The sequence below is a fragment of the Balaenoptera physalus genome (genome assembly GCF_965194825.1).
Source record: "Balaenoptera physalus genome assembly, chromosome: 10".
NCBI classification, from domain to species: domain Eukaryota; kingdom Metazoa; phylum Chordata; class Mammalia; order Artiodactyla; family Balaenopteridae; genus Balaenoptera; species Balaenoptera physalus.
In genome coordinates, this window is record NC_138889.1 from 66999264 (window position 1) to 67011916 (window position 12653).

General features: G+C 38.7%; 1 protein-coding gene and 1 long non-coding RNA gene across 4 annotated transcripts in view; one reads left to right on the forward strand and one right to left on the reverse strand.

Moving 5' to 3' along the window:
- The window catches only part of LOC309668375, a 485025-nt gene that overhangs the window by 409896 nt on the left and 62476 nt on the right, over positions 1-12653 (forward strand). The window lies entirely within an intron of this gene.
- DENND5A (DENN domain containing 5A) overlaps positions 1-12653 on the reverse strand; it is a 110573-nt gene that overhangs the window by 44995 nt on the left and 52925 nt on the right. For all 3 annotated transcript variants that reach the window (XM_082478056.1, XM_082478055.1, XM_082478054.1), the window contains 3 exons: positions 11363-11550; positions 1596-1913; positions 185-400 (listed from right to left, as the gene is read on the reverse strand). In XM_082478056.1, the coding sequence (XP_082334182.1) occupies positions 185-400; positions 1596-1913; positions 11363-11550 (722 nt within the window). The remainder of the gene's footprint in view (positions 1-184; positions 401-1595; positions 1914-11362; positions 11551-12653) is intronic.

Below are 12653 nucleotides of genomic sequence, written 5' to 3' on the forward strand. Positions count from 1 at the left end.
AAGGTAAACCACCTGATAGCAATAACCAGCACTCTGCTCTAAAGCAAGAAGACCTTATATTTTATCAACATCAGAAGGACCATGAACTTGTTTCCAGCACATATTATGATAGAAAAACTCATCTTCAGTCACATCTTTAAGAGAGTCTGGCATGTTCTCATTTCTCCAGTGGGATTATACTCACTTTGTCAAAGTTTTGCATCTGCTCCCTGTTGCTAAACCAGGACTCCTTATCCTGGCTGGGCTGAATGACAAACACCTCATAATCTGCAAACATCTGAGTGAAACGATTTGCAAAAACTTCCCGGATCTGAATGTTTAGCTGGTAAATCCTGAGTTCTTCTTCATCACACTGAACTTTGAGATCCTTATTGCTGCTGGGGTCTTCACGTACTTCCAGCTACAAAAACAAAACAAAACAGTTGAGAACATGCAAGCTTTTCCTTTTATCCCAGAGAAATGCAACTCATCCTTCCCCCCGCCCCCGCCAATGGTCATTTACTTTTGTAGCAAATGGAGAAAATAAACAAAAGAGAAAAAAATGGGAAGAAAAGATAAAGAAAGGAATTCTGACATGCAGAAGAGATAAATGAGGGTGTTCCACTTGCAGGTACCCAGCAACCCAATGAAAGTGGAGAGGAACTCATTACAGGCAGAGAGAGATCCAGCAATAGAGGAAAAGACACCAGTTATCTCAAGGGTCAGGGACAGGAAGAAGTCTGGGAAGTCAACGAGAAAATGATAATGCAAAGCAACAAGGTCAGACTCTGGATTTCCCTTCATCTCTTTGATTTTTCTCCACCATGTCACTTTCCCTATCTTTCTCCTTAAAAATGTTTCCTTACTGGTTTTCTTAATTTTTTTAATCTCTCTAAATATTTCTCTGCTCTTCTTTAACTGGCCATGATTTTTCTTTTTTAATATCTGCTCTACTAACTAAACAAACCAGGAAAATCAGGAAAATGAAATACTTCACTAAAAAATAGCCCAATGAAATGATTACATTACCCCATTTTGTTTATATGTAATTTAAGAAAGTAATTTAATAGTGAGAATGGGGAGGGTGAAGAGATGGGTAAACAACTACAGAAAGCGGACAGTCTCATCAAAGTCAGGAAATGGAAAGTACAGTACATCCCTGGGAAGAGCAGAGGGCTAGAATTCAAGAGGACCAGGTTCCAGCCTCAAGTCAGCCACATAGAAGCATTTAATCTTAGGTAAAACACTCAGGATCTCTAAGTCAACAATTCCTGCTCTATGGGCTTTAGGATGCTGTGAAATTCACAAGGCAATGGATCTGAAAGAGGTCTGAACACAAAGACTGCCACCACCATCCCTCCAAGTCTCTCTGCAGTTGTGTTTACAGAGAATGACAGCAGCTTCTCCTTGATGTTGAAGTGAGAAACTACCGAGATTTAGATTCAAGTAGCATTTATACTAGGATAATGTTTGCCAGAGCTAAATCCAGAGTCTCCCACACAGAGCATCCTTTCAGTACTCACAGATATGCCTTGCCCTGAACTGGGTGCCTTCTCATTCCACACTTTATTTCACCAGGACATCACCTTAGCACAGACCCATATACAGCATCATACCTTCTCCAGGCTCACCCCAGTCCTCTTGACCAAGGCCTGCAGGCGGGCGATAGTTTCGTTCTCCTTGAGGAACTCATAGGAATGTAAAGGGGAGCCTGCGATGTTTCCATTCCTCTTGTCGGAGACGAGCTCAGAGGCCCGGAGCCTCTTCAGCTTGGAGGCACTCTCGCTACAGTGAAGGTTCCCTTCAGGGGGAATGCCAAATGCCATGAGAATCTCAAAGACTTCCTGGACAAACTCCAATTTGTTGGGAAACTGAGGCAAGTCCTCCGGCAGCTCAATGAAGTGGTTGTCAATGTCCACAAAGCAGAGGTTAGCCTGGCAGTCAAAACATGATGAGGAGTGTGAACAACTCCAAAGTATTAAGGAAGAAGCTTTAGAGGGGATAATGAACAAGAAGGAAAGAGCAAACGTCTGCAATGGGCATAACTTAGGTATGGTTAAAGAAGATGGTGTGGAAGGAGGTAGACCTGAGTTCCAGTCTTCCCCTGATGCTTTCTAGTTGTGGGATCTTGGGAAAGTTACATAACTCTGTTTCCTCAGCTATAAAATGGTGATAAAAACAACTTATCTTAGAGAGTGATAAGGATTACATAATGACATAGATGTTTAGCATCTAGCACAAAATTCTCATATATAGTAAGTGCTCATAGAATATTTGTTGAGTTCACAAATTCTTACAAGAGTAAAAAGAATGCTAGGAGTGTGTCAGAAAGTCTAGGTTCCAGACCTGAATCTGTCACTATCTCCCTATTTGACCCTGAGCATACCAGTATCCCTTTCTGAACCTCATTTCTGATTTGTAAGATTTGGTGGTTGGTCTTGATTTTTGTGCTTCCTCCTGGCTTTAAGATGGCTTCTGAGAGGATGTAGAGAGACAGTACTTTCATACACTGCTGGGGAGGCAGGTAATCTGGATTAACAAAAAATAACCTGGCAATATCTATCCTTATTTTATAGACACAGAGAGGTTAAGTAACTTGTCCAAAGTCACACAGCTAGTAAGTAGTAGAGCTGGGATTTGAACTCAGCTAGCCTGACTTCAGTCATACCCTCAAGCTCTTAACCATACATTCTTCTCCTTAGAGGCCTTACACATTTCTTGTTCAATTTAACTTATTTTATAGTTCTCATCCCTGTTGGAATTTTCTTGCAGTGCAGCTATTAATTAGAAAAGCTTTTTATTTTTGTATATTTATTTTATAACCATGAACCTGTTCTAGCCAAGACAACTGTTATTTCCTTCACTGCAGAGCATTATTAAATGCTTAAGTGTTTGTTATAGCAAGGATAATAATATTACCTATGTCATAGGTTTGTTTTGAGGATTATGAGACAATGTCAAGGATTCAGGACAGTGTTAGTATACAATAAATGTCAATTAACATTGTTATTATCACTGTGGAATATAAAACTCCAATAAATGAATACACACACAATATATATATACTATATTACTAAATAGGAAAATTCCATAATGAAAAGATGCTAATAATCCCCACATTTATTTGTAAATTTAATTTAAATTTTTTTTTAATCTCAGAAAGATTTTTATTTTTTTCAAGGGAGTATCTGATGAATTGATTCTGAATCTTACCTAAAAAATTAAAAGAAAAAAATAGCCAAGAAAATCCTGAGGGGAGACTTGCCTTGTTGGATTCTAATACAAATATAAAACAATGGGACTTCCCTCGTGGTCCAGTGGCTAAGACTCTGCGCTCCCAATGCAGGGGGCCCAGGTTCAATCCCTGGTCAGGGAACTAGATCCTGCATGTCGCAACTAAGAGTTCGCATGCTGCAACTTAAAATCCCACATGCCGCAACTTAAAATCCCACATGCTGCAACTGAAGATCCCACATGCCTCAACGAAGATCCCGTGTACCACAACTAAGACCCGGAGCAGCCAAATAGATAAATAAATATTTAAAAATAAATAAATAAAGTGTTTTTTTTAAAAAAAAAAAACAAATATAAAACAATAATCTTTTGGAAAAGAACAGTCTTGAACAGACCCATTTATTGTGGATGAATTATTCAATAAATGTTTGGGGGACAAATGACTGTACATTTAGAAATGTTAAAGTATAATACCATACTCAAAAATAAATTTGAGATAGACTGAAGATTTAAATATAAAAAATAAAGCCTCTTTATGTTTTAAAAAAGAATCTCTACCTTTTAGAGATACATACTAAATATATGATGACATAATAATGCTGTGTGAGATTTGCTTCAAAATAATCCAGTAGGGTGAATGGGAAAAGAATGGAGTAATAGAAAGAAGAGTGGCCATGAGTTGATGATTATCATGTAATGATGGATGCTAGTCTCTTTACTCTTACATGTGTTCAACATTTTCTATAACAAAAAGTGAAAAAATAAATACCCCCACAAAAGTATTAAAAGAAAATATAAAAGATTACTATTATGCCTTAGGGTAGAGTTGGACTTTCTAAACTTTATACAAGGCTAAAAAACATAAAGGTAAATACTGCCATAAAAAAAATTAAAGATAATCTGGGAAACAATAATTGTCATACATAACATGTAAAAGGTTAACATCCAAAGAAATTATTGAGATAAAGATAATTTACCCAGCTGAAAAATGGAAACAGGTTATAAAAGGCAAACACAGAAGAAGTTTCGGTTAATTAACTTCAAATATATGAAAAGATGTTCAATTTCACTAATAAACCAAGAAATGCAAACAAAATATTTTTTACCTCCTGGGTTAGCAAAGATTTAAAAGATTTATAATGTCCAATGCTGGCAAAGTTACTAGGAAACAAACAACTCATACACTGTTATTGGGAATGTGAACTGAAAACTTTCTGGGAACAATCTTAAAGAACTTTTTTTTTTTTTTAACCAGTCCAACCCAAGAACTAGAAATTACCAATATTTTTATCTACTTATGTACTTCTCCCCAATCCCATCCCCCAACCTACACAGTCCCACCCCCATGTAATCACTATCTTGAATTCTGTTTATTATCTTTTTGCCTTTTGTTTTTTAATTTATCACGTATGTATAGTACATGCCTTTAAATTTTTGCTTGTTCTTGAATTTTATAAAAGGATTACTGTTCTTTACACAGTCTTGTGGTACTATTTTTCTTCACTGAACATTAAGTTACTAAGATTCAGCCATTTTGTTGTATGTAGCTACCCATTATTCATTTTCACTCTTGTATAATATTCCACTATGTGGATATACTACAATTTATTCATCAATTTTCCCATCAAAAGGCATTTGACTTGCTTCCTGTTTATTGTTTTTATATTGTTATACATGTTTTCTTGGACACGTGTGCAAGATCTTCTCTTGGGTATATCCTAGGAGTGGAACTGCTACGTTGTGAGGCATGCAAATGTTCAAGTTTATAAGGCCTAGCTGTGTTCCAAAGTGGTTATAACAATTTACATTTTTACCAACAATCTAAAGTGATCCTACTGATCCAAATATTTCCAAAACTTGGTATCATCAGATTTCTTAATATTACCACTTTAGTGGGTACATTTATTTACACTTTCCTGATTGCTAGTGAAGAAATGTGTATTTTTTGTGCAATCCCTCTTCATGTCTTTAGCCCATTTTTCTATTGGGATGCTTATCTTCTTACTGATTTGTAGGAGTTCTTTATAACCTCCTGATGCTAACTCTTCATAGGTTATGTGTCCTACACATATCTTCTCCTAGTTTTTATTTTTTCATTTTAAGATGTCTTTTTCTTAATTAAAAAAAATCAAAGTTATCAATCTTTTATTTTATGGAAAGTGCTTTCTTCATCTTGTTTACAAAGTCCCTACCTACCCAGAGGTCAAAAAGGTATTTATTAATATTTTCTTCGAGAAGATTTAAATTTTTCTTTTTGACATTTAACTGCTTAATCCATCTCAAGTTGATTTTGTTATGGCATTGGGTAGGAATGTTTCTTCACTTTTTTTCCCTAGGGACAAGCAATTTTTCCAGCTCTGTTATTAAAAAGTTCTTTGGCATGGTATGTTTATTATATATCAAAATACTGTTCCACTGATCCTGCTGTTTATCGCTGTACCAGTAAGTCTTGTATTCTAAGAGGCAGGAGGACCATATAGTAAATCCAGATTAATATAACTATTCCACAAACTCTCAATCTATTAAAACTGCATGTTTTAACATGTCCATGTATGCGTTCATTCAACACACATTTGCTGAGTGCATAAATTACTCCATTTACAAATCTATAACTAATAAAGAGGACTTTCCCATATCCAAGATTCAAAAATTAGAAGAATCACTTTAAATTTCACCTTCGAGAGTTCCTCCACTAGACAACAACTTTAAACCCATCCTTGTTAAAGAGACAATAAATGTTTAACACCTAAAAATAACACCTATTTTTTGTTTATTCCTCTAAGATTTTAAAATTATAAGTGCCTCCAGGTCAAGCAATTAAAAAATATAGTAAAGACAGAATTAAATCATCTAGTCATGAAGCTCACCTGCCTCATAAGCCTGTCCATAGAGCTAACAGAAGAAAAGCACTGTGACCCACCAGAAGCACACAGTGCAATCATTTATCCTCTTGGTCCTCCTCTCTTTAGAGGAAAAAAACAGTTTGTCCAATAGGAAACATAAAGGCAGCTAAATACAACTATAACCACTCGACAATGCTTGGCTGGCTTTTCTCCCACTGTTATTGACCAAACACAGAATGTCTGTAAAGAACTTTATAAACTCCAAATGCTGTATCCACATATTGTAGATACTCCTAGATAGAGGTGGCCAGAGGAAAGAAAGCAGCTCAGGCACACTTCAGAGATTAAGATAGAAGCCTCTGATACACTACTAGCCATTCTTTGCAGAGTTGGGCTGAAGCAGGTAGGGATAAGAAGGCAAAATGAAAAGGGGGCCATTCAATTACTAGACTCATACAACAGCCTCACGCTTTCTCCTCTCAGTACTCAGAGGGCTCTGGCAAACAGAAGTAACTTGCAAACCTACCTCAAACCCCTCATGCTCCCCCTTCCTCACCTGAAAAGAGGCCAACTCCTGCAAAACAGCTTGGGGGACAAGAAGCAACCTGGAAGGGGCACTGAACCCAAGTGATCAGTCTTCCTCAGTTAACCTCCTGTCTCGTCGGGAGAGGCCATGGGAAGACTTAGCTACTCTGGGGTAGTGATCACGTGGATATCCCAAACCACAAAAAGTTTCCCAAATCCCTTCCTGCAAAAGGTCACAATGGCCCTTCCCAGCCCTGAGTTCCTACCACCAAATCACAGACAGCCTCACTTGCTAGTCTATTTTCAAGTTATTCACTGAAGGGGAGTTCAACAGATAACTGGGGAAAAGCTATTGAAAAAGTATCCGGAGAAAGGAGGAAAAAAAAGTAGGAAAGAAAGAGAGGCCCAAGATAGAAAGAAGTAACACCCCCTTCCCCTGACATAGCTGTGGAAGAACTGCCTCCTTCCTGTGCTCAGACAATGAAACCCAAAAGAGAAGCACAGGACAAAGAATGCCTCACAAAGGCAGCTCAGCACTCTCATTTGCTCAGGGCCAGCTGAGCTCATGTGTTGGTGTAAAAAGAAACAAAGGGCTTTTCACAGACTTTTGATGCCCAAAGATAGGGCAGCAACTGATGAATTTTGACTTGGGGGGTTAGAGAATGTACACTCTCCATGTCTCTGGAGAAAGTCCCTTTTATAAGTCTAATGTGCCCCCACCCCACTACCCTGATGGTGCCCACCTGCAAAGGCCCAAGTGCATTTCCCAGCCTCAATGCTTCCTTCTAGCAGCGTAAAGATACCACAGGACGGCCACCAAAATGTTGAAAGTAGTTATCTCTGGGTGGTAAAATCTGAGGTAATTTTTACTTTATACTTTTGTGCATTGTTAGAATTTTTAACTATAAATGTATCATTTCTGAGACATCCCAAAGCTGTCTTTCAGAGATATTATCACGCTCCATTCATTATGTGTACCTTTCATGGTGCTTTACTCCTTGAGAAAGCCAGTCTTTTCGCACCAGCCTGAAGTTTTCCATGGGGACTGCACAGACTCAGATATCCCAGAGGTTATCTGCTAAAAATCAAGTTAGAAAATATCCAGCTACATAACTGTCTGCACAAATACGTGAACTTCAGAGGAACAGGCTGGATGAAGTGGGACTCTGAAACCCTAGAACTGCTTATGAAATACACACAGGTATTCTACAATCCCACTGTCACCACTCCTTCTCAAGTAGACCACAAGGAGAAGCAGAGTACAAAACATGCAGCAATGGTGGAGGCTGCAAAAGTGGAGAATCCAGTATCCCAGAACAGAGTGAAATTTTGGGTTTCTCAAACAACCCCCAGTTTCTCAGTCCTGTTAAGAAAACTGCTGGTCTCCCAGCAGCCTCTTCACACACCCACAAACATGAAGCACACACAAAATGATGCTGACAGAGCCTACAGGAAATAGATCTTGCCCCAAGTATACAGCAAGCTGATGCCAAAGATGAAAATAAAACAGAAATCTGGCTTCTTGCCTAGTGACCTATTTATCAGATTATGCATGCCTCTTCGGCTTTCTACCTTCAATCATTTTTTATTGTTATTCTTTTTTTTTTTTAACATCTTTATTGGAGTATAATTGCTTTACAATGGTGTGATGGTTTCTGCTTTATAACAAAGTGAATCAGCTGTACATATACATATAACCCCATGTCTCCTCGCTCTTGCACCTCCCCTCCCACCCCCCTCTGAGCTGATCTCCCTGTGCTATGTGGCTGCTTTCCCCTAGCTATCTATTTTACATTTGGTAGTATATATATGTCGATGCCATTCTCTCACTTCGTCCAGCTTACCCTTCCCCCTCCCCGTGTCCTCAAGTCCATTCTCTATTTCTGTGTCTTTATTCCCGTCTTGCCCCTAGGTTCTTCATGACATTTTTTGTTTTTGTTTTTTAGATTCCATATGTATGTGTTAGCATATGGTATTTGTTTTTCTCTTTCTGACTTACTTCACTCTGTATGACAGACTCTAGATCCATCCACCTCACTACAAATAACTCAATTTCGTTTCTTTTTATGGCTGAGTAATATTCCATTGTATATATGTGCCACATCTTCTCTATCCATTCATCTGTCAATGGACACTTAGGTTGCTTCCATGTCCAGACTACTGTCAGTAGAGCTGCAATGAACATTTTTACTGTTATTCTTATTTTGACTTTTACAAAATGATAATTAGGTTTACCAGAAGAAGGTGTCAATATTAAATATGCAATCATTTAAAGCAACAACTAAAAGCTCCCCATTCTCCAATCTTTGATATCTAGTCTTTATGCATATTTATCAGTAGACGAATACATATAAAAACCCAGTACCCCAAAACTCAATGGTTTTCTCCATCATTGTGAAAGGAAAGTCAAAATGGAGTCAGTATTTCTAAGAGAGATCTCTAAAATGGAGCCGGGAAGCCATTAAGGAAGTACGATGTTTGCATGACTCAGCCTGGATGGAATCTGACCTTTTGACCTGATGAAGAACAGAACACCAGAACACCTGCCAGAAACTCAAGATACTAATCAGACCTTTAACCTAAAACAATTAGTGACAGTCTATACACTTATAAGACCCCTACCCTAAAATAACCTGTGATTTCTTAAGGACAAATATTTTGACTCGCATCAGAGTCGATCACAACTCTCACCAGGGCAACTTTTAACAACCTCATGGTTTTTGTCTTTATAAGCCCCTGACTCTTTCTCTTCCTCGGAATACTTTTTCAGGGTTAACTGAATCTGTGTCTCCCCAATTGCAATTCTTAAGTCCGCAAATAAACTCTGTTCTTTTTGCAGCCTCCTGCATTTTTTTTAGTTGACATTATTTAGATCTTTTCTTCCTTAATTAATCTTGTCCCACCCCAAATAGCACAAAGCTCTATAGATTCAAAGGAGCAAAGGGGGCAGAAACGGAAAAAACTATAAGGAAGACATTCTGATTCTAAAACCAAAGGCGAGGGACTTCCCTGGTGGTCCAGTGGTTAAGAATCCACCTTCCGGGGCCTCCCTGGTGGTGCAGTGGTTAAGAATCCACCTGCCAATGCAAGGGACACAGGTTCGAGCCCTGGTCCGGGAAGATCCCACATGCTGCGGAGCAACTAAGCCCGTGCAGCACAACTACTGCGCCTGTACTCTAGAGCTCATGAGCCACAACTACTGAGCCCAGGTGCCACAACTACTGAGGCCCGCACACCTAGAGCCCGTGCTCCGCAACAGGAGAAGCCACTGCAATGGGAAGACCGCGTACCATGGCAAGAGGTGACCCCCGCTCGCCGCACCTGGGGGGAGCCCGCGTGCAGCAACGTGGACCCAATGCAGCCAGAAATAAATAAATAAAATAAATAAATTAAAAAAAGAAAAAAAGAATCCACCTTCCAATGCAAGGGACGTGGGTTCGATCCTTGGTCGGGGAACTAAGATCCTACATGCTGCGGGGCAACTAAGCCTGCGCGCTGCAACTACTGAGCCCACACGCTCCAGAGCCCATGCGCCACAACTAGAGAGCCCGCGTGCTGCAGCTACTGAGCCCACGCGCCGCAACTAAGACCCGACGCAGCCAAATAAATAAAAATAAAACCAAAGGAAAGAGAAAAAGCGATGAAATTGACTATAACTTAAATATTACGGGTATGATCTAATTATCAGGCATGTTCATCAAGATGGCTGCCCAGACATGCCCAACAATGTGAATGCTGCTTAGATCCAATTCCATGAGAACGGTCTCTTCTTTGGAGGTCCTCTTACTCATATTCCCCAGCTATACATAAATATCTTCCCCCCAAAAATCATTGGTGGAAGGATGAGACAGAGTCCTGTTGATACCAGTGTGTGCATAGTCCAAAGTCTTCTTCCCAGGCCTTTCTATTGACTACGAAATTCACAGTAGGAAAGGCCTTCCCCCAGCTAGTTTCATACAAGCCACAAAATGACCAAAAGAGGTAGACCAGTTCTCTTGGTAATTCTAGGAAAATAAAAAACAAAACAATCTTATTTCTCATGATGCTTTAAATCTATTTTAGAATGAAGTAGTAAATAAACAAAAAAATTTTTTAATCAATTATTTTAGTATTTGAAACAATAGGAAAGAGGAGCAGGCCGTCCTCACAGCAAGGGAGGAGAAGCATTCTCTCAAGGCCTTCCTTATCTTGAGCAAGGAAAGTTTTCAAAGCTACATTCAGTACTACAAGAATCACTATGATCAAGTCAACTTTTACAGAGCAACTGTGGCCTATAAAACAAAACCACTGATTTATTAATACATGTCTGGCTACTAAAGCAGTTATAAAATTATATTATGTGGAACTTCTTTAAAAAATAGGGGGTAGAAAGTACAGAAGTAAGATACAATTTAAATGTATGATAACTGTTAAAGCTAAGTATTGAAAACACAGAGATTCACTATGCTACTCTTCTGTGTAAGTTTAAACTTTTACATAATAAAAAGATTTTCTTAAAAATATGTAAACTATCATGTTTGAAAAAGGCAGTTCACAATAGTATAAACAGAGATTATTATAAAAGTATGTCAGGTGATAAAGGAAACAAGTGTTTCTGGAATTATATAAGTTGAGCTAAATGTTCATTCTTTTTACTTTTTTACTGGAAAGTTGTTTGTGTTCCCCAAAATAAAAGAAAATAAACTTGGTGATACCACCCTGGGCTCATCCCAAAGCCCTTCTCTCCCAAATCCTGTATCAGGGCCACAGGCACCAGCACCCAAGCTCCACGTTTTTCTTACCTCTTGAGGCAGCTCCAGTTTTGACCGGTCATCCAGGCCATTGGAATGCAAGCCCATCAGGTATGGCACAGGAGCATCTAAGAAATGTAGGAGAGAAGCTGGGAGAATAGGAACATAGACATGCTGCCACTGGAAAGGAAACAGGAGAGCTGTAATTGTCTCCGCCACAGTCATCAGTCTCTGGTAATCTAGGTCAAAAAAAAACCAAAACAAAACCAGTCAAAAACAAGGTACTTGCTTCTCAAATAGTAAGTTAAAATCTTCAACACAATTTCACATTTAGAAAGGAACAGGATAAACTTCAGCAAGGGTATGCTCAGAGTATGATTCCCTTGTGGGTATCGGAGAGACAACCCAGAGACCTCAATGGACCACAAGCTGAAGTATACCCCCTCCCACACAGGTCCATGCTATTAATAAAATTTAATATAGAAATACAACTTAAAGAAAAAGAAATACAATAGGAATCATAAATAGCACCTTGCTCCAAATACTAAACGAGAATGTTAAGTAGATTCTCTTCAGTAGAAGGAGAATGGGGAAGTGGAACAAAAAGAAAAGGAACAGTGGTCTAGTCTCTGTTCGGCATGAATGTCAAAAGACCTCATTTACCACTCACATGTCTGCATTCTGCAAGGAGCTGATGTGAACTTTGCCTTCAAGATCAAGCCCAAAGAACCTTCAAGCATGCAGAGGCTGGTTTTCCACACTAGCCAAGTCTGCCTTCCACCTGGCAACCTTTCTTGAATGGTAACAGCATGAAAGTGTCATTTTAACACTTTGATAAAAAGCTCCCCAAGAACCTAAAAGACCCAGAAGATTGACTTTCATTACTCAAAACTCTTATTCTAGGTCAGAGAGCGTATCTTGGAAGAGAAGCTTGTGCTCAAAGTTTAGCTTTTCTTCAGAATGCAATTTCTAGACTTGTTTTATTTTTAAAATGAGTAAAAAATACATCGGCAAAGCCAATACAATAGATTGAAATTTAACACATTACTATTTACAAATGGTATGATGGTTTCAGACACTTAAAGACAAAGTAGGAACATCAATTTTAAAATCATGTGAGTAATATCCTCCTGGAATGGCTGATTTCAAATGAGTTTTCACAGGAGTTAAACAGTTTTATGCACTGAAAACTCAGCCCACCATTTAAGCAAGTCCCAGCTTGGTTCATAAAGGAGTAATAAGTAACAAAAAGCTTTCCAGAAAATGAAGAAGAATGAGTAGGAAGTGAGCAGAAGCTGATATATATCAACTAGGTTTTAGCAAAGCATCCTGTGTGCTCACC